Here is a 27,935-nt window from a genome sequence, read left to right as displayed (position 1 = left end):
TAGTGTACAAGTTTCACCCAGCAAGCAACAAGGCAGAAGGTGGTATGGATGTTTCACTTCACCACATTTGCTTCATAAAGGAGTGGTCCCCACTTCTGCATACTGATCTTGCAGTGCGACAATCCCTTCCTAAATATGACTTTATATTCACAATAAAAATACACTTTTCTACACTATTCACTCATAATTGTTGTAAAATTCACCCTAAAGAAGTTCATGAAAAAATATGACTTGTCATTAAAATCTAGTTCCTATTAGTAAACTACCAAATACAGTCACCTTAGATTTAGTTGTGGAAAAAAAAGATCAGTTTCAAAATTACAGCCTCTAAAGACATTATAAAATTCAGTAGGTCACTAAAAAGTGGTAATTCTGCTGACTATTGGTGTTTCTAGCAGAAAGTTAAAATCTTGTGCTGACTTGATAGGATTACCATGTTTCCTGACATACTTAAATATTTTGTAGGAACGCCAATCTATAAAAATGAAAATAAGTAAACCACAGACCTATAGTGCTCCTTGCAATCCTTTCTAAAATGCTGAGAAAGTGGACTGTGGTAAAATACTGATCAGGACTTGTTAACTATGGTACCTCCTTGTTTAGCTTTTGTAAAGGTTTCTTCACAGAGAAAGCAATACAAGACCTCAAAAATGAAGTGCTAGCAGGGTTAAAAAAAATTTATCGTGTTGGTACATTTTGTGATCTTGCCAAAGTCAATAGTGTAGATCACAATTTTTTTGGTGAAATCAAAGGCTATTATATTAATGGCTTCCCCCTTGCATGGATGGTGTCTGACTTTCATAACATAAACAGATGATTTCATTGACAAACTGTGCTACAGTCAAGAAACTAAACTCAGAATGGAGGAACATAAAATGTTGAATTCCTCTTTTTCTCAATCCACATAAACTTCCTATGACTTTAAAGAGCAATTCAAAGACAATACTGTTTGCTGATGACACAAGCATACTAATCAGGGTCCATGGGAGACACAGCTCAGATGATAGCTGAACTGGCTTACAGCAATCAGTTTAGGCCTTCATCTCACAAAGACACATTTTATAGAATTTCAGACTAGCAATACTGACATGTTAGCACCAGAAGTAGGCAATCTTGTTATGCACTGAATGAAACACACTATGTAAAATTCTTTTATTTCTAGTTGGATAACAGGTTAAACTTGTGTCAAACATTGATAAACTAATCAAGAAGCTCAGTTCAATATGTTTTGCCCTTGGAAGCATCTCTCATGGTGGTGACCTAAATTTTTGCTTATCTCACACATCTTCACTCCCTGTTGTTTTATGGAATTACCTTCTCAAGCAGTGCAAGTAAAGTAAATCAGGTGTTTATTTAGCAGAAGCGAACAGTAAGAATATTGTATGAAGTAGATTACCATATATCTTGCAGAAACCTTGCTCTTGGAATTCTTACACTCACTTCCCTTACACAATGACACCTTAAATGTTAATGGTACTAACAACAAAAACAGTTTCAGCTGAACTGTGAATCACACAATCACAATACAAGACACAATTTCATGTAGACCTTGCCTTGTTGTTTAGGATACAGAGTGGAGTATGTACTCTCTTGGGAAGATAATCAACAAGTTACTTTCTGGTGTAAAGTATGAAATTGAGAATCCCTGACAACTAAAAAGAAAGAACCAAACAACCAAATAAACGTATCTCATTAGCCAAACAAACATATCTCATTAGCCGCTCTTTCTAAAAATTATATGAACATATAGAGTCAATAATTGAAAATTTCTGTTAGTTACATCACACATATCAGTTTTGTTGTAAAGCTTTATGACAAATACTGTAGTATTTATTGCAAATTGCACTTGATACTTACAGCACTACATCAATATTTCCTTTGTAAAATACCATTGTAATAAAGTAAATATTATACTATCAATAGCAGATAAACGGCAGCTATCTGGTATAACTGAGGAGGCAGAAGCTTTTTTCCCAAAATACCAGCTTTCTTTCTAATTTACTTAAGTAAATTTAGATGGAAAAAGTGTGCAAAGCATCAAGCAGCACAATGACAGGTCATTGTTAATACAGTTCTTTTATTAATGTTTACCTTGGCTCATCCACATCCCTGAAGGTTCTCCTTCTTGATAATATGGAATATTATTCTCAGATGTGCTACACATAGCAGAATATCATTTGGAAATTACTGCAATTGAACAGATGCACCTATATGGATACAGAGAGCATACTAACATAACAGTAGAAATAAAGGGAAGTAACTGAATGTGGAGATTTTGATATTGACTTCATATTGGATATATATGATCAAGGCACTTAACAGTTCCTGATGTTCATCTAAGGTTTGGTCCAAAAAGTATTATTACCAACAAGAATAGGAGGCTGTAATGCAATGACAACTGATAATTTGCTTCTTAAATATACGTGACTGCGATGGTAAGGTGATAGCAATAGAGCACCCCCATCAATCAGGTTTAACCAAAACTGAAGCATAGAGTTTCACAAAATCATAATTATTGACTCAGTTACTATATTCAGAGAGAATTCACGGCATGAATGATGGGAAGAAATTACCAAGGGCACACAGTACATGAGAAATTAATTCTCTCCTAAAAATATTCCTCAACATTATTAATTCAGTTTTCATTTTTAATGGTACAGGAACAATTACGATAAAAGCTAGAAGAAGGTATTGCTAACATGGAGGACCAAAGTATTTTGTGCAAGGTACAGAAGAGAGCTGTATTTGATCCAGAGGGATAGTTCTGACCAAGAATTAAAGGGACATTATGAGCAACACTTCTACTACATCAAAAAGGAAAAAAAAATCAGCAATGCAAATGATACTTAACTTCTTGTTGAAAGTAGCAGTGAGAGAAATGATCTTAAACTCGGATCACTGGTTCCTAAATTCAGTGGCTTCTTCCTCCCTGTAGCTGAAAACACCAGGACATAAAAGGACTCCTGAAAGCATGGCCATTAGATTTACTTAGAAATCCACTGAATTTTCTACTACCAGACATCAGTTTTGGCAAATCATCTTTTAGATGACCAAAATCATTAGGCCACTGTAACTGTTGTGGATACAATAATATTTCAACCAAAGTACTAAAAACTTGCATTGACTTGGTAGTGCCCTTCCCTCCTTGAGTTACATTTGTAACCAGCTGATGAGCCAAGGGCTATAACCTGAAAGACTGAAGTATGCAGTAGTAACATCCATTTATAAAGGGGGACATAAGTTAGCGACTCTCTATTTAAAAACCAGCTCCCTCCTTCCTACCATGGTCTCTAAAATTTTTGGGAAATTAAATAGCAACACAACATTGGACCATCATTCTGGAAATAGGATTCCAACAGCAGGTCAGTACTGATTCTGTAAATGCTTTTCTCCTGAGAAAGCAATACACTGAGATGACAATTGTCATGAGGTTGCGGTAGTATCACATACACAATGTATAAAAGGGCAGTGCATTGGCAGAGCTTTCGTTTGTACTCAGGTGATTCATGTGAAAAGGTGTCCAACATTATTATGGTTGTACAATGTCAAGAGCATGCCAAGAATACCACATTTCAGGCATTACCTCCTACCAAGGACAATGACTTCACTTAATGATGGAGAACAGTGGCTTTTCTGTAGAGTTATCACTGCTAAAAGACAAGCAACACTGTCTGAAATAACTGCAGAAATCAATGTGGGATGTACAATGAATGTATCCGTTAGTACAGCGCAGTGAAATTTGGCACAAATGGTATGGAAATTCCAGCCTTTGCCACTGATGAACAACTGGCAGTATGGGTGTATGAACCAGCTGCCTGCTGTGGAGGTCCATACATAACAACAATCACTGATCGGTCATTGAGAAGACACTGTTGGTAGCCCCACAATTCATCTGAGAGGTCAGAAGCTCAATAGTTGCATGTCTATTCATATCTTAAACATACCTCCACAGCCATCATTCAGCCCTGTCATCTATGGCCTGTTGTGCACCAAAGTTGCCTTGGTGACAGTTTTGGATATTGTCATTTTGCCATGCACAGTATACTTTAGCCACAGCAGTATGTGAAGAGTTTATAAACTTAGCTATTTAAGAAATGCTTTTGCACTCTGTCCAAAAGCCAATGATCATGCCCTTTTGGTTGTCAGATAAATCACTCTGTTTCTTCATTGTGACAACAATGACTGCTTTTGTTTCTGCGTTCCCCCCGCTCCCATAACATGCTTTATATAATATACTCTCCACTGCTAGTGCTACCACCTGCCACTTGTGAGTGGTTATTGCACAATGATTTTAAAAACAGACGGCGATCACATTAATGTGACTGGACTGCATATAATGAAAATGTGACAAAATGATAGTGTCCATGACCAAAAATAACAGCAGTTTGTGTGTACCTGTGGCATACAGTACATTTCAGATGCATATATCTATTGGATATTGATACCAATCAGTCCTTTAAGAGATTATAAAGCTGACTTACTAATGGATATAAAACATGTATGCCATGTTGCCAGGAGCACAGATTATCAATATTGTTTATTGTGATAATTACAAAAGATCAAAGGTGCAAACAACAAACTACCACCGAGTGTCAACAAATAAAGAACATAGTTGGTCCCAAAAGCATCCTTGGTGCTCCAATTATCAAAAACTTTAATGTATATTGTTACATGTTTCAACAATGTTCAACTGTAAGTAGCACTGGAAGAGTTTCCACTTTCATGTTTGCATGTTTCTTAGTGTCAGCCACTGAACTGGGAAGGAAGCACTTCTGTTTCATGCTTTTCATTTTATAATTGTAAACTGGATTTGGGTGTGGATCATTTAGTATCCTATGATGGAGATGGGATACCAGAGGCTTTGTCAGTCTACTAGTCATGGGTTTTCAAACTCTCTCACTCAGGGTACAGATAATGTTCCAAAGGGCAGCTCTGTGATGAGCCAGACACAATACGAGGGCTGTCCTGATGCTCTGTCAGACACTGCAGTGTTGCATATGAAGCCATTGGTAGGTGACATTCCAACACTTCTGAGAGACTGTTTTAGTATGCATGCATATTTGATGTATTTGTGGATACAATAGTTAGAACAGTATAAGAGACAACAGACTTAGCAACAACAAAAGCATTGACAACAGTTATGGTTGCATCAGAGTGGAGTCACCAGCTAAAACAGCTACTGAAACAACATCAGTTAGCAACACAGTACTGGTGCAATGTCAATTTCAGTGAAATAGAAGAAAGATGGGAAGTTTACCTACATCAATGCCACCTTCAGTGCAGGGCAAGTGTTTTAATGCTATTTGTTAAAGTGCTATCTTACTTTCTTTAAGTAGTAAATTATCAGTTAAAGCAATCTACTGATTCTAGATCCTTTGAATTTTCTGAAATTTGTGATTTGTTGTCTAGCCTTTAACATCAGAAAACCCACAGCTTAACCACAAGGCTCAAATTTAATCATTGTACCAAATAACTAGGTCATGGCATAGGTTGCACAACTAAAAGAACTATCCAGATAGTACAAATTTTATGATGAATTGTTCATATGTCTCATACACAGTCTCTTATACGTGAAGTGGGATCTAGATTATCCTCTGATAAACATGTAAGGGTGCTGGGAACATCAGATTCATCCATCAGTCAAATTTTGATAACTGCATTGACAAAGTCAAATTATCTTGTAAGTGACACTGCAGAACAATTGACAACATGTATAAATCATCATCATAACCTGGATTTTCCACCACAAGCCTGTTATTTCATGCAATCCTGCTACCAAGGACACAAATGGTACATAAGGTAATTAATATAACTGCCCCCACAACATTGGTAGATGCCCAGAGACAACATTGTGTAGTGCATTGTCAATTTCTAGCAATAGCAACGTCTAAAAGCAGTAGTCCTCAATGTTGTCATGCCATATCAATCATAAATCATAAAAATTGTGTTCTGACTCCTTCAATATCCTTTAGAAGCAACATTATGAGGGTGACGTTAAGTGTTTCAACTTTCATAAGTCTGACCACTGGGGCAGCATGTAATTCAATTGGCTGGCACCAATAAAATGGCACAACATGCCTGTGCATGCTTTTGTGTCACTACCAGCTACAATAGGACCTCCATCCAAATTGGTGATCAATCTGACCACTAATAGAAATGAGATGGAATTTATAGTCAATATGATAGAAGCTGTGTCCATGATTAACTTGGACATATAACAACACTGATGCACCTTCAGCAGTAGGTCATCACCAACAGTTGTCAGAAGATCCCATTAAGAGGCCAACCAATGCCAAAGTAAGCTGTAACCATGTAACTTTAGTACTAGCACTTCTTTTAGATATTTTGTCAGTAAAACTTAATATTTTTTGTTTGGATATTTTAACTTATTCAAGTTTAAAGAAGATAATCAATTCCATTTAGCAATCCAGTACGCCAGACACAAAACACCAACAATTGTTTAAATTCAAAGTAGGGAATACAAAATGTTTTCAATCATCCATTTCATTTAAATCATCCTCACAGTTGGGTTTTTGCAGCATACCTCTGACACCAGTTAAAGCCTAGATACACAGAGTGCATGAGCTAGGTTTCATTACACCTGTAGCATCCAATGAAGCGGTACATAAATAAACACTGAATGATGCTATTAGAACACGTGAATATTTCAAATCCAGACAAAGCATATACACATATTGATGAACCGTCTCAACTTTCACCATATCCTTAACAATAGTCAATAAGTGATTCACACTGGTTTTTGTGCTGAGCAAACAATTTCACCTTTAATAATCAAGTTTTGGAAGCCATTAACAAAAAAATGTCTCCATTAGGTATTTTTTGTGATCTCTCGAAAGCCTTTGATTCTGTAAACCACCAAATTCTTTTGAAAAAGGTGGAATATTATCAGTTTAATAAGTCACAGCTGCAAAATCCTAATGCGAATTCTTTACAGACGAATGGAAAAACTGGTAGAAGCCGACATCGGCGAAGATCAGTTTGGATTCCGCAGAAATGTTGGAACACGTGAGGCAATACTAACCTTACGACTTATCTTAGAAGAAAGATTAAGAAAAGGCAAACCTACGTTTCTAGCATTTGTAGACTTAGAGAAAGCTTTTGACAACGTTAACTGGAATACTCTCTTTCAAATTCTGAAGGTGGCAGGGGTAAAATACAGGGAGCGAAAGGCTATTTACAATTTGTACAGAAACCAGATGGCAGTTATAAGAGTCAAGGGGCATGAAATGGAAGCAGTGGTTGGGAAAGGAGTGAGACAGGGTTGTAGCCTCTCCCCAATGTTATTCAATCTGTATATTGAGCGAGCAGTAAAGGAAACAAAAGAAAAATTCGGAGTAGGTATTAAAATCCATGGAGAAGAAATAAAAACTTTGAGGTTCGCCGATGACATTGTAATTCTGTCAGAGACACCAAAGGACCTGGAAGAGCAGCTGAATGGAATGGACATGTCTTGAAAGGAGGATATAAGATGAACATCAACAAAAGCAAAACAAGGATAATGGAATGTAGTCAAATTAAATCGGGTGATGCTGAGGGGATTAGATTAGGAAATGAGACACTTAAAGTAGTAAAGGAGTTTTGCTATTTAGGGAGTAAAATAACTTATGATGGTCGAAGTAGAGAGGATATAAAATGTAGACTGGCAATGGTAAGGTTCAAATGGCTCTGAGCACTATGGGACTCAACTGCTGTGGTTATCAGTCCCCTAGAACTTAGAACTACTTAAACCTAACTAACCTAAGGACATCACACACATCCATGCCCGAGGCAGGATTCGAACCTGCGACCGTAGCAGTCGCACGGTTCCGGACTGCGCGGGCAATGGTAAGGAAATCATTTCTGAAGAAGAGAAATTTGTTAATATCGAGTATAGATTTAAGTGTCAGGAAGTCGTTTCTGAAAGTATTTGTATGGAGTGTAGCTATGTATGGAAGTGAAACATGGACGATAAATAGTTTGGACAAGAAGAGAATAGAAGCTTTTGAAATGTGGTGCTACAGAAGAATGCTGAAGATTAGATGGGTAGATCACATAACTAATGAGGAGGCATTGAATAGAATTGGGGAGAAGAGGAGTTTGTGGCACAACTTGACAAGAAGAAGGGACCGGTTGGTAGGACATGTTCTGAGTCATCAAGGGATCACCAATTTAGCATTGGAGGGTAGTGTGGAGGGTAAAAATCGTAGAGGGAGACACCGAGCGAGGTGGCGCAGTGGTTAGACACTGGACTCGCATTCGGAAGGACGACGGTTCAATCCCGCGTCCGGCCATCCTGATTTAGGTTTTCCGTGATTTCCCTAAATCACTCCAGGCAAATGCCGGGATGGTTCCTCTGAAAGGGCACGGCCGACTTCCTTCCCCATCCTTCCCAAATCCGATGAGACCGATGACCAAGCTGTCTGGTCTTCCCCAAACCAACCGTAGAGGGAGACCAAGAGATGAATACACTAAACAGATTCAGAAGGATGTAGGTTGCAGTAAGTACTGTTAGATGAAGAAGCTTGCACAGGATAGAGTAGCATGGAGAGCTGCATCAAACCAGTCTCAGGACTGAAAACCACAATAGCAACAACATTATTGTCTAGGTGGTACTGTTGGTTAGTGGCTTCAGTCTTACATAAAGGACCAAAAGCAGACCATAGCCGAATGGCTCTTCCGGAGAACCTTCCTCATGGGAGTGGTGTACTTTAAGTTGCACGGTGCCCCAAGGCCCGATTTTAGGTCCACTGCTATTTTTTATTTTCGTTAATGGCCTCCCTCTTTGTTCCGATCCAAAGAGCAATTTTATTCTTTTTGCAGATGATACTTCAATTCTCATTGCTGAATTGTCTGACAACAGTCTTGAACAAACAACAAACAAAGTTTTCTCTAAAATTTTAAATTGGTTTTCTGCTAAACGGTCTCTCACTCAACGCAGATAGAATCCATTATATGAGGTTCTATATGCCACAAAGAAATCTCGAAGAAATTAACATAAAGTGTAGAGATCAACCAATACAAAAGTTGAGGATACAAAATTCCTGGGTGCATACATAGACATCAAATGTAATTGGTCTATTCACATCCTTCATCTCTATAAAAGATTTAGTGATCTAATGTACTCTATGAATTATTGCTTCTGCGACTGAAGTGGATATTTTTAAGGCTTCCTACTTTGCCTACTTTCGTTCAATAATGTCTCATGCTATTATATTCTGGGGGAACCAACGTCCCACAAAAAAATTTTCACTGCTCAAAAAGAGCCATCAGAGTAATGAGTGGTGTCCATCATTTTTCCCTTGCTGACCTTTGTCTGTAAAAACTTTTCTCCATGCGAAGACAACAGTGAATATCATGATTACAAAACAAGAACCAAAAATAGTCTACACATTAAATTGAAAAGTGCAAAAAGGAACTTATTACCCAGCATTAAGCTGTTTAATGAACTCCCACCACATATCAAATGTCTGCATAAACAATTACAAAAATTCAAACAATTACCAAAATTCAAATAAATCCTGAAAGAATGATGAATAGAGAAATATTTTTATATGGTCAATGAATTTATGAGAGAAAATGAATACCACCACTAAATTTACAGTTTTTTTACAAATACTTTTAATCTCACTATCATAAATATATAATAATTTGGTTTCAATATAATAGAGGGAAACATTCCACGTGGGAAAAATATATTTAAAAACAAAGATGATGTGACTTACCATACGAAAGCGCTGGCAGGTCGATAGAAACACAAACAGACACATACATACACACAAAATTCAAGCTTTCGCAACAAACTGTTGTCTCTTCAGGAAAGAGGGAAGGAGAGGGAAAGACGAAAGGAAGTGGGTTTTAAGGGAGAGGGTAAGGAGTCATTCCAATCCCGGGAGCGGAAAGACTTACCTTAGGGAGAAAAAAGGACGGGTATACACTCGCGCACACACACACACACACACACACACACATCCGTCCACACATATACATATATATGTCTGTATATGTGTGGATGGATGTGTGTGTGTGTGTGTGTGCGAGTGTATACCCGTCCTTTTTTCCCCCTAAGGTAAGTCTTTCCGCTCCCGGGATTGGAATGACTCCTTACCCTCTCCCTTAAAACCCACTTTCTTTCATCTTTCCCTCTCCTTCCCTCTTTCCTGAAGAGGCAACAGTTTGTTGCGAAAGCTTGAATTTTGTGTGTATGTATGTGTCTGTTTGTGTTTCTATCGACCTGCCAGTGCTTTCGTATGGTAAGTCACATTATCTTTGTTTTTAAATATAGTAATTTGGTTTGCTGTATTCATGTATGTATTTGCTGTTTTACTTAGTTACTTTTGCTTCCTCTGTATATTATGGATCCTTCCTAAGTGTAACTCAATATTCTATTAATTGAATATTTTACCTGATATCTTATCTAAATTGCATCTTTTATTGTAATTATGTAAATTATCTTCTATCTGATCATGCCGTAGTGTATCACAATACTCTGTTAACTAGATGTATGTTCCTTATTTGACACCTTATTTACATTGTATATTTTATAATATTTATGTAGTTACATCCGAAATATGTACAATTTGACATATTCCATATCCTTGTGATTTACTTCGAACCTGGATTGTTGGAACACAAAATAAATAAATAAAATTGTCAGTGCCACAAAATTTAAAAATGATACAATGATTTCTGGGCAAAATTAACTGTTATCATGAACCTTGGCGTTGGTGGGGAAGCTTGGGTGCCTCAGCGATATGGATGGCCGTACCGTAGGTGCAACCACAACAGAGGGGTATTTATTAAGAGGCCAGATAAATGTGTGGTAAGGTGTGGTTCCTGAACAGGGGCAGCAGCCTTTTCAGTAGATGCAGGGTCAGCAGTCTGGATGATTGACTGACCTGACCTTGTAACACTAACCAAAACGGCCTTGCTGTGATGGTACTGCAAATGGCTGAAAGCAAGGGGAAACTACAGCCGTAATTTTTCCCGAGGGCATGCAGCTTTACTGTATGGTTCAATGATGATGACGTCCTCTTGGGTAAAATATTCCGGAGGTAAAATAGTCCCCCATTCGGATCTCCGGGCGGGGACTACTCAAGCGGACATCGTTATCAGGAGAAAGAAAACTGGCGTTCTACAGATCAGAGCGTGGAATGTCAGATTCCTTAATCAGGCAGATAGGTTAGAAAATTTAAAAAGGGAAATGGGTAGGTTGAAGTTAGATATAGTGGGAATTAGTGAAGTTCGGTGGCAGGAGGAACAAGACTTTTGGTCAGGTGAATACAGGGTTATAAATACAAAATCAAATAGGGGTAATGCAGGAGTAGGTTTAATAATGAATAAAAAAATAGGAGTGTGGGTAAGCTACTACCAACAGCATAGTCAACGCATTATTGTGGCCAAGATAGACACAAAGCCCACGCCTACTACAGTAGTACAAGTTTATATGCCAACTAGCTCTGCAGATGATGAAGAAATTGATGAAATGTATGATGAGATAAAAGAAATTATTCAGGTAGTGAAGGGAAACTAAAATTTAATAGTCATGGGTGACTGAAATTCGAGAGTAGGTAAAGGGAGAGAAGGAAACATAGTAGGTGAATATGGACTGGGTGTAAGAAATGAAAGAGGAAGCCGTCTGGTAGAATTTTGCAGAGAGCATAACTTAATCATAGCTAACACTTGGTTCAAGAATCATAAGAGAAGGTTGTATACATGGAAGAATCCTGGAGATACTAGAAGGTATCAGATAGATTATATAACGGTAAGACAGAGATTTAGGAACCAGGTTTTAAATTGTAAGACATTTCCAGGGGCAGATGTGGACTCTGACCACAATCTGTTGGTTATGAACTGTATCTTAAAACTGAAGAATCTGCAAAAAGGTGGGAATTTAAGGAGATGGGACCTGGATAAACTGACTAAACCAGAGGTAGTACAGAGTTTCAGGGAGAGCATAAGGGAACAATTGACAGGAACTGGGGAAAGAAGTGCAGTAGAAGAAGAATAGGTAGCTCTGAAGGATGAAGTAGTGAAGGCAGCAGAGGATCAAGTAGGTACAAAGAAGGAGGCTAGTAGAAATCCTTGGGTAACAGAAGACATATTGAATTTAATTGATGAAAGGAGAAAATATAAAAATGCAGTAAATGAAGCAGGCTGAAAGGAATACAAATGTCTCAAAAATGAGATCGACAGGAAGTGCAAAATGGCTAAGCAGGGATGGCTAGAGGAGAGGACAAATGTAAGGATGTAGAGGCTTATCTCACTAGGGGTAAGATAGATACTACCTACAGGAAAATTAAAGAGACCTTTGGAGAAAAGAGAACCACTTGTATGAATATTAAGAGCTCAGATGGAAACCCAGTTCCAAGCAAAGAAGGGAAAGCAGAAAGGTGGAAGGAATATATAGAGGGTCTATACAAGGGCGATGTACTTGATGACAATATTATGGAAATGGAAGAGGATGTAGATGAAGATGAAATGGGAGATATGATACTGCATGAATAGTTTGACAGAGCACTGAAAAACCTGTGTCGAAACAAGGCCCTGGGAGTAGACAACATTCCATTAAAAACTACTGACGGCCTTGGGAGAGCCAGTCCTGACAACTCTCTACCATCTGGTGAGCAAGATGTATGAGACAGGCAAAATACCCTCAAACATCAAGAAGAATATAATAATTCAAATCCCAAAGAAAGCAGGTGTCGGCAGATGTGAAAATTACCGACCTATCAGTTTAATAAGTTACAGCTGCAAAATACTAACATGAATTCTTTACAGACAAATGGAAAAACTGGTAGAAGCCAACCTCAGGGAAGATCAGTTTGGATTCTGTAGAAATGTTGGAACACGTGAGGTGATACTGACCATACAACTTATCTTAGAAGAAACATTAAGTAAAGTCAAACCTATGTTTCTAGCATTTGTAGACTTAGAGAAAGCTTTTGACAATGTTGACTGGAATGCTCTCTTTCAAATTCTAAAGGTGGCAGGGATAAAATACAGGGAGCGAAAGGCTACTTACAATTTGTACATAAACAAGATGGCAGTTATAAGAGTCAAGGGGCATGAAAGGGAAGCAGTGGTTGGGAAGGGAGTGAGACAGGGTTGTAGCCTCTCCCCAATGTTATTCAGTCTGTACATTGAGCAAGCAGTAAAGGAAACAAAAGAAAAATTCGGAGTAGGTATTAAAATCCATGGAAAAGAAATAAAAACTTTGAGGTTTGCCAGTGAGATTGTAATTCTGTCAGAGACAGCAAAGGACTTGGAAGAGCAGTTGAACAGAATGGACAGTGTCTTTAAAGGAGGATATAAGATGATCAACAAAAGCAAAATGAGGATAATGGAATGTAGTCGAATTAAGTCGGGTGATGCTGAGGGCGTTATATTAGGAAATGTGACACTTAAAGTAGTAAAGGAGTTTTGCTATTTGGGGAGCAAAATAACTGATGATGGTCAAAGTAGAGAGGATATAAAATGTAGACTGGCAGTGGCAAGGAAAGCGTTTCTGAAGAAGAGAAATTTGTTAACATCGAGTATAGATTTAAGTGTCAGGAAGTTGTTTCTGAAAGTATTTGTATGGAGTGTAGCCATGTATGGAAATGAAACATGGACGATAAATAGTTTGGGCAAGAAGAGAATAGAAGCTTTCGAAATGTGGTGCTACAGAAGAATGCTGAAGATTAGGAGGGTAGATCACATAACTAATGAGGAGGTATTGAACAGAATTGGGGAGAAGAGGAGTTTGTGGCACAACTTGACTAGAAGAAGGGACCAGTTGGTAGGACATGTTCCGAGTCATCAAGGGATCACAAATTTAGCATTGGAGGGTAAAAATCATAGAGGGAGACCAAGGGATAAATACACTAAGCAGATTCAGAGGGATGTAGGTTGCAGTAAGTAGTGGGAGATGAAGAAGCTTGGACCAGATAGGGTAGCATGGAGAGCTGCATCAAACCAGTCTCAGGACTGAAGACAACAACAACAACAACATACATGCCAGGTGGCCAAGATCACTTCTCCACTATACTAGTTTCACAAACCAGGTATTAGTTGCTCGTCTAGTCATGCCACATAGTCTTCTTGAATATAAAAAGTATGAACAATCTGTTTCATGTTCATCAACATTCCCAATGAGCAAGGTTGTTACTCTGGTGACTGACTGACAGCAGTACAGAATAGGGCTCTTCAGTTACACAAACAAGCCAGCGGCATGGAACATCCAATATAGTTGGCATGAAGTTTCTGCCAATAGCTCAATGTTGTTTTTGAAGTTGAGAAAGAGGTGCTAGCAATTATTTATGGGGGTGTAAAAATTTCATACATATTTGTAAGCAATAAAATTTCATTTAGTCACAGTTCACGAGGCACTAATAACTCTTTTTGCCCCATGCTCTTCATTATGAGAAAAGATGGCATAACAACTGCAGTGGTGAGCACTATACTTCAGCAGTTACATTTACAAAAACTGATACTGGCCCAAAGTGCAACTTGTGAATGCTGACACTTTACTGCTCCTAACCATGAGACTAACTTCAATAGGCAAAACAAAAATACATTTTTCACCTTAGACAACAACATGCACCAGGCCCCAGATGAGATCCCAGTAACTGCTCATGAAGCAGTCTCAGCAACAGAGGAGGACTAGTTAAATAGCAAGTTGGTGTCAGTTCAGTAGGAATCACTGGAGCACCTTGCAAAAGTGGACAAATTTGTCCTGCAGGATCTGAATGCCACATATAATATCCTATTATTCAGTAATGGAGAAGAAGAATGCCAGTTCTTGAGTAACTTTCTGCATATTTTGCCAACATCACCCACTCAAGTCAGTACTCTGTTCTCTGCGACACCATTGCAATGAGCCAAACTTGTGCAGTTCTGCTGTTACTTTTGTGCTTATAAATATGCAGAGCACTGCTGATTTTGACTTTGCAGTGCTCCAAAATTGCTCTTGTTGAATACAATAGAAAAGAGCAGTGTGCTGAGCATATGACACTTTGTGATTCTCCTCTTTCCATGGCCACAGTCTTTCTTTGCTCAGTGAACTGAGTTTGACTGGATTTTTTGCTTGAAAGTAAAATTCAGTCTGGACACTCAGCAACAGGCACTATTGAAGGAGCTGTCCTTCCGTTCAGCAAATTTACTGAAGAAGACACCTACTCCTAGAACTGGGTTGTCAGCCATCTGTACGGTATTGTGAGAGAGGAATGGGAAGTAAAGCACAATAATTTTTTTCTCCCCTGGTATTAAAGCTGGAATGTTGAAATTTTATGATGATATAGTTTGAAGTTTTATTTTCATGCGCAGCTCTAGCAAGAGAAGCCTGAACTATGTAACAAATGTGGTACACATATTACTGTCGTCAACTTGTGAAGAGCAGTGAGATGTTGTTTCATATTTGTGGGCCATTGGGCATAATTCAAGTGAAATTCACATACAAGTGAGTGACCTGTATGGGTATGACTGTATGGACCACAACAGTGTCTCCAGGTGGTGTGCATTCTTCCAAGAGGGTAGGGTGAACCTTAATGATTCACCACACTCTGGCAGCTGGTAACAGCTGGAACCCCACGGAATGTCAGAGCCATTAAGGCAGCAATTTTGAACAACCAGTGTGTGCAAGTGCAAATCTTACCACAGCAGTTCAACATTTCCTATGGTGTGAGGTATGATACTCTTCATGACACATTAAAATTTTGTGAAGTTGGTGCCTGCTGGGTGACTAAGAACTTGAAAGATAACCACAAGGGCAAATTATGATAAGCTTGGATCATTTACCATGTTATGCCAAAGAAGGGGCATAATTTTGTGATAGGACTCATCACTGGTGATGTGTAGTGGGTATATCACTACACACCCGAAACCAAGCAGGCCTCTATGGGGTTGAAAACATGCAGGTTCCCCACTACAAAAAACTTCAACGTGACTCAGTCTACTAGGAAAGTGCTTGTGACAGTGTTCTGGGAGATGCATGGTGCACTATTGCTGGACTTTGCTGAAAACGAGACCACTGTGAATTATGCTGCCTATATTAAAACTTTGGTTAAGTTGCTGCCCTTTATGACAAATGCCACAACATTAATGCTGACAGTGTCAAACTTTTTCATGACTATGCTTGTCCCCATGTTGCTGCTCCTATTTGTGAGAAAACTGCCATATTTGTGTGGGAGGTGCTCCAGCATCCACCACAGAGTCTGGCCCTTGCAACATCAGACTTTCATCTGTTTGGTTCCATGAAGAAATTCCTGGCCAACACTTTGTGACAGATGCAGAAGTGTAATCAGCAGTCCGCAGTTGGCTCTACTCCAACCAAATGGTCTTCTCCAAGCAGGGCATATGAAACTGGTACCATGATGGGAGAAATGTGTTGAGACTATGTAGAAAAGTAGGTAAAAGATATAAGTTCATCTGTGATTTTTTTTGTTTTGTTACCTATTTACTTTTTGGTAATAAAATCATTGTGCATTACTTTCTGATCTTCCCTCTTATGTGAGAGTCTACATGTCAGAAAGATCTTCATTTGAGCAGAACACTGTCATGAAAATCAGGATTAGGAGGCTGAGACTTTTGAATGGTGTCAACAGGTCACTGATAGGTTTGATTTTAGTAGGAAAAATTGACATTCAGCTTCATAACTGGAGAAGACCTCAAATAAAGTAGCAAGTATGTGTTTAGATTTTCCATGGATATGCTTATGCAACAGAAGTAAACAGAAAAACAAAAGAAAAATGAAGAAGAATGGTGTCAATTATTTCACTTACAAGTGAACTAATTTGCACCATTACAATCAAAGAATGTAAAAGGGTGATCACAGGGTGGTATGTTTGAGTTCTCTCCATTAGATTTTGAAGACTCCACAGGGCATTGACCAAATATGAGATTTTTTTACAATATGGCAATGTACCTGACCACAAACATTTCTTGACGACACTACACTGCAAAAATCATTCAGATAATTTTGAACACTTGAAATTGGTTGTGTTTGTGTAAGGAGGACTCCTGGGTCTGAAGTCCTGTGAAGGATAATTCAATCACACGAATGAGTTGTATCCACTCTTTCTGACATGTCTGAAAGAACAGACACCACACGGAATCTGCAGCTGTGATACACTATATGTAAATTGAATGCAGAGAGGGAGAAGGGAAAGGAAAGGAAAGGGAAGCTGCATCACGATTTTAGGCAGAATCAGCAATGACGAGAGGAAGGACATGGACAGGGACTGGGGATAGGTGGCACTTGGTGGGAGAGTGGGTTGGCTGAGAGGTGTGCTGAGACAGCCTGCACAGTTGTGACAGACATGTGTGTGGGTGTTGCAGTGGTTAACATAATTACCTAGTAAGCAGGAGATCCTTGGTTTGACCCAGTCTAGCATACATTTTCACTCATTTCCACTAATTCTGTGTAAAGTCCCGATGCAGCTGACATCAATAGTCCCTTCTTACTCTTCCATTTCCTGTCCTTTCTCCCCACTCCACCTTCAATTTACATATAAGGATAATTTACCTAGTGGTTTGAGAAGTTGGTCCAATTAATACAATTTGAAGACAAGTACTCTGTGAAGATGTTAAGGTAAGTTTCTCAGGATACTGTGTAATCTCCTCAAAACATTCAAAGTATCCCTCATATGTTTATAACAACCTTCCAAAATAAGTTTGCTCTTGTTGTTACAAAGAAAATAAATTCTGAAAGTTTGTTTCCAGTTACTTCTCTTGAATCTGTAGATACAAAGTACATGTGATAAGTTTCCTGCCCTTTACTGTATTTTGTACAGTGCACATACAAGCTGTCAGTGGAGTCCAAAAATGCTGAAATGAGCTACTCGTTAGTCAGTCAGCCAGATTCTTTGTCTGGCAAATAGTGTTTATTTAGTCCATTTTTCTGTCTGACTTTTTCAGTTTTTAATTGTATTACTCTGAGGCAAATTCATTTATGACCCATATTACAAACAACAGCACCCAGAATGTGTCATCATAGCAAGGAGAGCATAGTTTCTTATCCTTTCATTCTTAAGACAAATTAAACATTAGAATAAATCATTCATGATGTCTTTACAAATAAAACAGAACAAGTTCTTTCTATGCCTACTTGATATAATATTTGGTGTAGCATACCTTCAACTTCCTTAAAATTTTGGATGGACAAGTTTACTAATAAACCTGCTATGCAATCTCTCACAAGAATCTGAAACAAAGATTGTTTTTGTACCACACATAGGTAAGACGTTATAGTTGAAATAGAAACTTACTGCACAACTGTTCAGTTTTCAAAATCAGTTTTTAACTATACATCTTCATACAACTGTTTATGTCTACATTTCTATACTATTCTGTAAGGACTACAAAACATGTCAAAGTACAGTTATGACTATGATTTGTGTCATTATCAGGGAAGAGAAAAAGTATAGTACAGTTTCTATAAGTTATTTAATTGGATAGATAAAATATCTACCCACCAAGTGGCAGCAGATGACACACATAAAAGACAGTTGTAACTGGCAAGCTTCCGGAGGCAGTGGCTCCTTCTTCTGGCAGAAGGGTTGACAGGGAAGGAAGAAGGGTGAAGGAAAAGGACTGGAGAGATCTAGGAAAAGGGGTAGATTTTGGGAAAGTTATCCAGAACCGCAGGTCAGGGGAGACTTACCATGCAGGATGAGAAGGAAACACTGATTGTTGTAGACTGCATCAGTGGAGGTTTGAAAATCTGAGAGATTAAAGGTGGAAGACAGGGTAATATGCTTAAACATCATGCATGATGTTATAGCAGCAATCTCTGTCTGCATAGTACCCTGTATTCCACCTTTAAGCTCTCAGGTTATCAAATCTCATCCAATGCAGTCCCCAACAATCAGTCTTTCCTTCTCATATCATACAGTAAGTCTCCCCTGACCTGTGATTCTGGTTGACTTTCCCAAAATCTATCCTTTTTCTAGACCTCTCCAGTCCGTTTCTTTCACCCTCCTTCCTTCCCCTTCGACCCTTCCACCTGAAGAAAGAGTCACTGCCTCCAAAAGCTTGCCAATGACAACCGTCTTTTATGTGTGTGTTCTGCCACCACTTGGTGAGTAGATTTTTTATCTATCCAATTAAATAATTTTGTCAATAATTGATTAGCTTCTATTAGTTGTATTTTTGTCCTTCCACTTATAAATAACTTATATCAAGGGCACAGCTGACCATAAATTTGTTGTAATCCACTCATTCAAAAAATAAAAATGAAACACAGTGGACTTTGAAACAAAGCACACCATCCTGTTGCTTCAAACAATGTGATAAGTAACATTAAAATACAATGTATGTAAAGCTTTTTTCATCTAATGTTTGCCACCTAATAGCTCAGGAATGAAAACTGAATCCTAAACAAGATGTAAAGTCTGATTTTAGAACTTCATGATTCTTTCTCAGGTCATATACTTCAGGGATCTGTAGTGCAGTCACTGATATTTAGTTGAGTTCATATGAATGAGAAATATACAAGAATGTGAGAATTTACAGATTTAACATATTCAATAAGACATGTTTGTGATACTAAGTGTTGTGTCACTTCTCACACTATGATAAGACTACTCTTATTCAGGTTGTAATTTGGAAATCTCATTAAAAAAATAGTTTACTTACTAATATGGTACACTTTAGTATGAGCCTATGAGTTTTGTGGATGACCAACTCCTTCCACCCCAAAGGTGAATTTCTTGACAGAAGCACATACACTGACAAGCTTAAAAATTACGACCACAGTCCACCATGAGGCTGAATGCTGCCTGGTGGTGCTGCAAACATACAATAAGGAAAGTATGTCATCACAGTAGTGATGAATGAGGATTCATGTGGTCATGTGGGTCAAAAATGGGGGGATTCACCTAACACAAGAGACTCTGGCAAGGAGCAGATTGTTATGGCCCAGATTCGCATGCTGTTGTGAACATATTGGTAATTGACTGAAGGACAGTGAAACCACGAGTAGATGTTGGATGTCCACCTTCACAACCCAGGCCATCTAGATCCTCACCCCCAGTGCCAGCTTTTATGAAATTCACAGATGGGAGTTATCGTTACAGGACATTCTCCACTCCCAAAATTATTCCGGCCTCAACTTACAGTAACCTACTGACCTTATGTGTTCCACCCAACAGTTTTCGCCCTCTCATTGTATTAGTTCCTCCATTACATTCCCTCACCCTCTTTGTGTGCTGCTCCCTGCCAATGCACCTGCCTGTCCTCTCCACTTTTCCACTCCTCTCCTTTCCTGCTCCCCATTTTCCCCTCACACTCCATTTCTGATGTTTCACTTGGAAGTCTCTAGCCCTGCACACCCTGCCAGCAAGTGCTATTCTCTCCTCTCCCCCTAGCCACACCCTGGTAAACTCACCTTTCCCTGTCCCACTCCAGATTGTTATTCATACGAAAATTGCATTCTGGTCAGAGCTGATGGTGGTAGTGGCCATATGTGATTGAGGTGTGCTTGCTGGTGTCAATGTGCGACGAAGGCTTTGACCAAAGCCTTAATGTGTAACAGTCTTTTTGTTGTGCTGCTTGCAACTCAGTGGGTCATCTTTACAGTGAGTAACAAACCATCCTTTTCCTAATACTGTTGATATGTTTGTTATTATTGATCTATGATGTAATAATAGAATCATTTGATTCCAGTGCTCCTGGCAGACAGTCATCACAACTTTGCATTTGCAATTAAATTGTCGGTTTGATGTCAGTACTTTTCCTGGAATTTCACCACTTTTGTAGTTTTCTCCAAATTCCACAGATGACATTTCAGTATAAATGATCAGTTTTTGTAGATTTTGTATGTAAACATTTTGCTGTCAGAGTGTATTGTATGAAGGTGTACTCAAACATAATCCTTCCAAATTTTAATGCGAAAACTCTTAAAGCTTTTTAAATAAAACAAACATTATTAGTGTTCTACATCTTTATTCTTCATGTCTACTTTTTACACTCTTCTGCTGCTAGAGAGCTCAGAATTGCAGCATGTGACATGGCAGTGTGTAACATAATGAGAGACAGTGAGCTGTAATCAAGTTTTGAATTCAAAGTGTTCATCCACACATGAACATTCTCTCCTTCAGTACGATAATGCCATGCCACACACAAGTGTTGCGACATCTGCCACAGTCTGACACCTCAGGTTCCCTGTTATTGATCATCCTCTGTACAGTCCTGCTTGGTCCCATTCAAGTTTCATCAGTGTCCAAAACTTAAACACCTTTGACTACTTCATTTTGATAGTGATGAAGAGGTGCAAGCAGAGGTGAGGTTGTGCCTCTGTCAACAAAGTCAAACATTCTACAGTAATGGTATCAACAAACTGGTCTCTTGTTGAGAGAAATGTGTTAATTGCCAGGTAACTATGTCGAGAAATAAATTTGTAGACATGAAGAATAAAGTTGCTAAAACGTAAATAATGTTTGATTAATTTAAATAGCTTTAAGAGTTTTTACATAAAAAATTCAAAGAATTACTTTTCAGCACACCACAATACCTGGCTGAAAATCTGAAAATGACTTACAAGTTCGTGCCCCCCCCCATCGGTAATGCTGGAATTGAATATGGTGTTGGCCCACCCTTAGCCTTGATGACAGCTTCCACTCTCACAGGCATATGTTCAATCGTGCTGGAAGGTTTCTTGGGGAATGGCAGGCTATTCTTCATGGAGTGCTGCACTGATGTCAGTCGGTGAGGCCTGCCATGAAATCCGCATTCCAAAACATCCCAAATATGTTCTATAGGATTCAGGTCAGGACTCTTTGCAGGCCAGTCCATTAATTACAGGTATGTTATTGTTGCCACAGGCTGTGCATTACGAACAGGTGCTCAATCATGTTGAAAGATGCAGTCGCCATCCCCAAATTGCTCTTCAAGAGTGGGAATCAAGAAGGTGCTTAAAACATCAATGCAGGCCTGTGCTGTGATAGTGCCATACAAAACGACAAGGGGTGCAAGCCCCCTCCATGAAAAACATGACCACACTACAACACCACTGCCTCCAAATTTTACTGTTGGTGCTACATATGCTGGCAGGTGACGTTCACTGGGCATTCGCCATACCCACACCCTGCCATCAGATTGCCACATTGTGTATCATGATTCGTCACTGTACATGTTTTTCCACTTTCAATCGCCCAATGTTTACACTCCTTACACCAAGCGAGCCATCGTTTGGCATTTACCGGTGTGATGTGTGGTTTATGATGAGCCGCCCAACCATGAAATCCAAGTTTTCTCACCTCCTGCCTCAGTGTCACAGTACTTCCAGTGGATCCTGATGCAGTCTGGAATTCCTGTGTGATGGACTTCTTTTGACTTGTTGCATATCCATGACAACCATTTATGAACTGCGTGACAGCAAAAAGGATGCAGTTTTTAATATGTCTCTATGTAAAAGAATATGTGCACTTACACTATGTGATCAAAAGTATTCAGACACCTGGCTGAAAATGAAAGTTCATGGACCCCTCCATCTGTAATGCTGGAATTCAATGTGATGTTGGCCCACCCTTAGCCTTGATGACAGCTTCCACTCTCGCAGGCATAAGTTGAATCAAATGCTGGAAGATTTCTTGGGGAATGGCAGCCCATTCTTCATGGAGAGCTGCACTGAGGAGAGGTATTGATGTCAGTCGGTGAGGCCTGGCATTCCAAAACATCCCAAAGGTGTTCTACAGGATTCAGGTCAGGACTCTGTGCAGGCCAGTCCATTACAGAGATGTTATTGTCGTGTAACCATTCTGCCACAGGCAATGCACTATGAACAGGTGCTCGATCGTGTTGAAAGATGCTGTCACCATCCTTGAATTTCTCTTCAATAGTGGGAAACAAGAAGGTGCTGAAAACATCATTGGCCTGTGCTGTGATAGTGCCATGCAAAAAAAACAAGGGGTGGAAGCCCCCTCAATGAAAAACATGACCACACCATAATACCGCCGCCTCTGAATTTTACTGTTGGCAGATGACATTCACCGGGCATTTGCCATACCCACACCCTTCCATCAGATCGCCACATTGTGTACCATGATTCGTCACTCTACACAACGTTTTTCCACTTTCAATCATCCAATGTTTACACTCCTTACACCAAGCGAGGCGTCGTTTGGCATTTACCGGTGTGATATGTGGCTTATGAGCAGCCGCTCAACCATGAATTCCAAGTTTTCTCACCTCCCGCCTAACTGTCACAGTACTTGCAGTGGATCCAGATGCAGCCTGGAATTCCTGTGCGATGGTCTGGATAGATATATGCCTATTACACATTATGACCCTCTTCAACTATCAGCGGTCTCTGTCGGTCAACAGACAAGGCCGGCCTGTACGCTTTTGTGCTGTACATGTCCCTTCACATTTCCACTTCACTATCACATTGGAAACAGTGCACTCAGGGACGTTTTGGAGTGTGGAAATCTTGCGTACAGACGTATGACACAAGTGACACCCAATCACCTGACCACATTCAAAGTCTGTGAGTTCCGCGGAGTGCCCCATTCTTCTCTCTCACGATGTCTAATGACTACTGAGGTGCTGATATGGAGTACCTGGCAGTTAGTGGCAACACAATACACCTATTATGAAAAACATATGTTTTTGGGGGTGTCCTGATACTTTCGATCACATAGTGTAAATATTGTAAATAAATATTCCTAACACTCCTAGTGCCTACCCAAGATGTGGAACAATTTAAAAAAGTGAGAAATGGTAAGCACATTGGAAGTATTCAGCACCCAGCACATAAAGAGAGACATAACAATGCAGTACATGTGGCATGGACACCAAATCTCGCAGTTAGTAGTCAAAAGTTAGTTTTAGTTACCTTTTCCATGGTCGTAACTTAAACATGCTTTGGCTAAAACAGTCCAGAAAGTTATTGTGCTTTCAACACTTCTACTATATATAGCAGCCAATCATCAAGGAGCAGTGAGCAGTCAGCATATGCTGATACCACATTCTAGATTGACGTATTTCTTCTGTCTCACATTTAAATATTAGATAACAGGCACCACTATATATTAGATAACAGGCAACACTATATAAAGGCCAATTTAAGCTAGTACAGTAGATTGTCTGTAACATTTCCAGAAAAAGCACATTCAGAGCTCAGCTCCACTAAGATGGAGCTGAGATAACGGAAACAACTTGTGACATAGTAGGTGGATTCTTCCAATTCGTTATTTTTTTCTACTCTCAAAAATAACCAATTTTTAAAATGATTTTTATCTTATTTTCAGTATTTTTATCTACTGGTATGAAACACTTAATTCTCTTTAATATATGGTTCAGATTATTATTCTGGTTCTTCTGTCTACACCGATATAATTACTTTTCATTAGGGCTCTCATAATTAGAAAATACTATAGTCTGCAACATGCAAAACCCTGAGCTAATTGGTATATTTCAGAAAAGTGACCGATACCAATAGAAAGCCTAGCAGTCCCACTTACTTTGAATTATCAGAAACTAATTAACTGAGTTGCATTTAAGTTCATAAGTATCCCCATTTTCCATCAGAGTTTTCATCATAATCATTGTTAGATCCTGAACTTTGACAACACGTTTTTGTTACTTTATTTACTTATGTACAAAATGACATACAGCATTAATTAACTAAATAAATAATTATTTCATGTGCTTTATCCTAATTTGCTATATGGTGCTCATACATGTAAACAGTTTATTCTTACACCTGTCTGTAAGCAGTTGGATGTCACCGAAAATTAGTGGTTTGAAAGCCCACAACAAGACCTATGTTGGGTGCACCTTCTGTTAGCTCATTCACAATCTTGCACATTTCTACAGGCAAAAATATGTGCACTGACAACTGTGAGACTCATTAATATTAATGTTTAAAGACTTCTGAATGATTTCAGTAATTAAGAAACATATTAAATTAACTGTGTTGCGGTTAGCAAGTGTGGGGAATGTTGTCATAGAAACTAGTGATTGTTGGACATGATGATATCCATTATCAACTGAAGTGAATGAACTATTGAAGTGCGATCCTTTATACTAGAGTTGACACAGTTGGATAAGTAATAGTGAGTAAAAGATATCTAGTGCCAATAACTATATTCACACTTCCAGGCAAAATACATCGAATACAACAACCAAGGAACATTACATTACACACATAAAACTCAGAGCATACAATAGCACCAGAGAGCTCTATTACATTCCAGATGATGCACTTTGCCGCTGTCTCACATGAAATATATTGTTCACACAATTCCAACACTTTCTGATAAGTTACTAAAGCACAGTGCCAAATGCAAACTGTGATGTTTTTGTATAAGTGTGAACTGTATCTTGTGCCCAACACAATAGTTAACTTTGCCACTGTAATTGTAGGTACTGATCTGGTCCAGTGTGCTCATATGAGAGGTGTTCAAAGGAAGAGGTGCAAAACAACACTGTGAGTATAATTGATATATTTATTCAAAAGTAATCACTGGAGGACTGAGCACAACTATCACACTGTTTAATGAGTTGCAGGATTCCCTGTTCCCAGAATTCCTGTGGCTGTGAGACAGGAGCCAGACCACTGTGTCCTCCAGTTTGTCATCTGAACTGAAGCATTTTCCTTTGAGATATGCTTTTGCAAGGCAACATGTCCAGGCTGTAGGGTGAATGCTCTAACTGATCCCACTTAAACTTGGCCATTACAATTTGTGTGTCATTGAAAACATGTGGACACATGTTATTGTTGAGCAGAATGACCCCCTCCATGGAGCATCCCAGCTGCCTGCTCTTGATGGAGTTGCAGAGGCTGTGAAGTGTCTCAAAGTACATGTCACTTTTAACAGTTTTTCTGTGATTGAGGAATTCAATAAGTATCAGACCTCAGACATCAAAAACGACGGTAAGCATTACCTTGCCTGTTGTAGGCACAGCTCTGAACAGTTTAGGGAGGGGTGACAATGCATGCTTCCATTTGCATCCTGTTCTGCTTTCTCTCTTGCTTGAAGTGATGGCACCAGCTCTCATCACCAGGGACAATCTACTCCTGGAAAATGGGGCTTCATGATACCAGAACAGGTGTTGTAGTGCTCACTCCGTAAGCAGGTCCTTTTCTTATTTTCTGAGCTGCTTCACAACCCACAGCCCTCACACCTTCTGGGAACCCTATCTGTTGTGCACAATTGTTCACACTTTTCCAAATACTTGCCCCCACAATCAATGCCAACATTCACATTGTGACACACTGATAATCTCTCACCAGATCATTCATCTTGATGATGAATTCAGCCTTGATTATAGTGTCTGCCTGACCTGATTTCGGGTCATTACTGAAACACACCTGGCCTTCACAGAAATGGGCACTTCACTTTGTTATTGACTTGTTGGACACACAGCCCCCAATATATGGCTACCATCCAGTGATGAATATCCTCCAGTCAGAAATATGATACCACCTCACTGCTCCTCAATCAACAAATTGTGCAATGTGAACCTCATTATGTCCTTACACACTGTCCCATCACATGAACAAAATACACAATTAACATTTTAAACAAAATGGTTCTTATATGGGAAAACAGTGGTCTGTAATTATTATAAATACATTAGAAACAGTCTTGATCACTTAACTTTTTTAATGGTGATCAGTTTCGATCTTTTTATCAGATCATCTTCGGACCATGAATGTCTGCCGGAGGTGGTGGCGCATGGCAATCCTTTTGTTTATCTCTGGTGGTGTACACAATTGCCTGCTTCTCTCCTGGATCACATGCCCATGCATGCACACAACCTAGCCAGACACTACATTTCTGTCCCTAGATGTCTCACTATATTATCCCACAGCAGCAGATGCAAATTTCAACCGTTTGCTTGTTACTATGTTCCATACCTTTTTATTTGAAGACTATTAATATATTTTGGTAGTTGACATACTGGTCATCATTATTAATAATTGACCTTAGTAAAGAATAAATGTATGTTCAGTGAAAATAAAACTAAGATGTCATGTACATCTCTGAGCAATGATATCCCACACTTATTTAGTCTTTCAGCTTTGTGGTGCTTGAGAGAGGTACTCCTGAGGAGAGACTATGAGAATCAGGTCAGTATCACGACAGGCTGTGTCAATAAACTAAAGCTATGCCTACAACAACCTTTGTGATATCATTACTCATACTCTCCAGATTCACTAGGAATTTACCAGTGGAAATTGTCATTATTTGTCACTAACGATGTGTTCACAGCACAGCAATGAAATTCTTAAGAATTTCCAAGTGATAGAAAAGAACAGAATCAGATACGACGATATTAGGAAAGAACTTCAGACAACAAGTGAACAAAAGAAGTTGGAAGAAGGTATCCATAAGTGTCTAGTTTGGCAAGAAAAACAGTCAGTAAAATTAAAACAGTTGAAGCCAAGGAGGAAATAAATTTTGGTAGATAAAGGATAAAATGGAGAGCAGTCAATACATGATGTGATATGGAGAGGGTGTGCAGTTGTAAAGCACTGACTGCACACCAATCAGTGTTGTGCTGCAAAACAGCATCAAAAAGGCACTGACCCATGTGCCAATGGAAAAAGCGGTTGGTGCCACACTTTCAGGAAGACAGAGTTCAGCGCCCCCTGTCAACGCTGATTTGATCAGCCACCCTTCACTGGTTGGCTCATTTCAGTTACAGTCTTTGAGAGCATCAGTAGTGAGTAGTAGGAAAACAATAGTTAGCCTGAATTCTGCAAGTAGTAATAGTGGAGAAATGTAATTGCACGTAGGAGGCACAGGAAATTACATTTTTTTTTTTCCTTTTAGAAATAAAGTGATCAATTAATCTTAAAGTGGTACATACAGATCATTTTGGATTCTTGCCACCAGTCATCACAACTCCTCTCCTCTCTTGTCTGTGGTGGTGCTGACTCCCACAGTAGCCAACACATCTGGGGGATGAGGATTCCAGAATCAATGCTGCCTTTGCTCTATGCTGCTCTG

At 39.1% G+C, this 27,935-nt stretch overlaps 1 protein-coding gene across 2 annotated transcripts in view; it reads right to left on the bottom strand.

Moving 5' to 3' along the window:
* LOC124616082 overlaps positions 1-27,935 on the bottom strand; it is a 158,980-nt gene that overhangs the window by 71,269 nt on the left and 59,776 nt on the right. For both annotated transcript variants that reach the window (XR_006979843.1, XM_047144331.1), the window contains exon 6: positions 18,109-18,178. Coding sequence is in view for 1 of the 2 variants with exons in the window: in XM_047144331.1 (XP_047000287.1) it covers positions 18,109-18,178 (70 nt within the window). In the remaining variant the exon portion in view is untranslated. The remainder of the gene's footprint in view (positions 1-18,108; positions 18,179-27,935) is intronic.

Source organism: Schistocerca americana, chromosome 5 (genome assembly GCF_021461395.2).
Source record: "Schistocerca americana isolate TAMUIC-IGC-003095 chromosome 5, iqSchAmer2.1, whole genome shotgun sequence".
Lineage (NCBI taxonomy): Eukaryota > Metazoa > Arthropoda > Insecta > Orthoptera > Acrididae > Schistocerca > Schistocerca americana.
The sequence above is the reverse complement of the archived record's forward strand: the minus strand, read 5'-3'. Positions and strand labels throughout refer to the sequence as shown.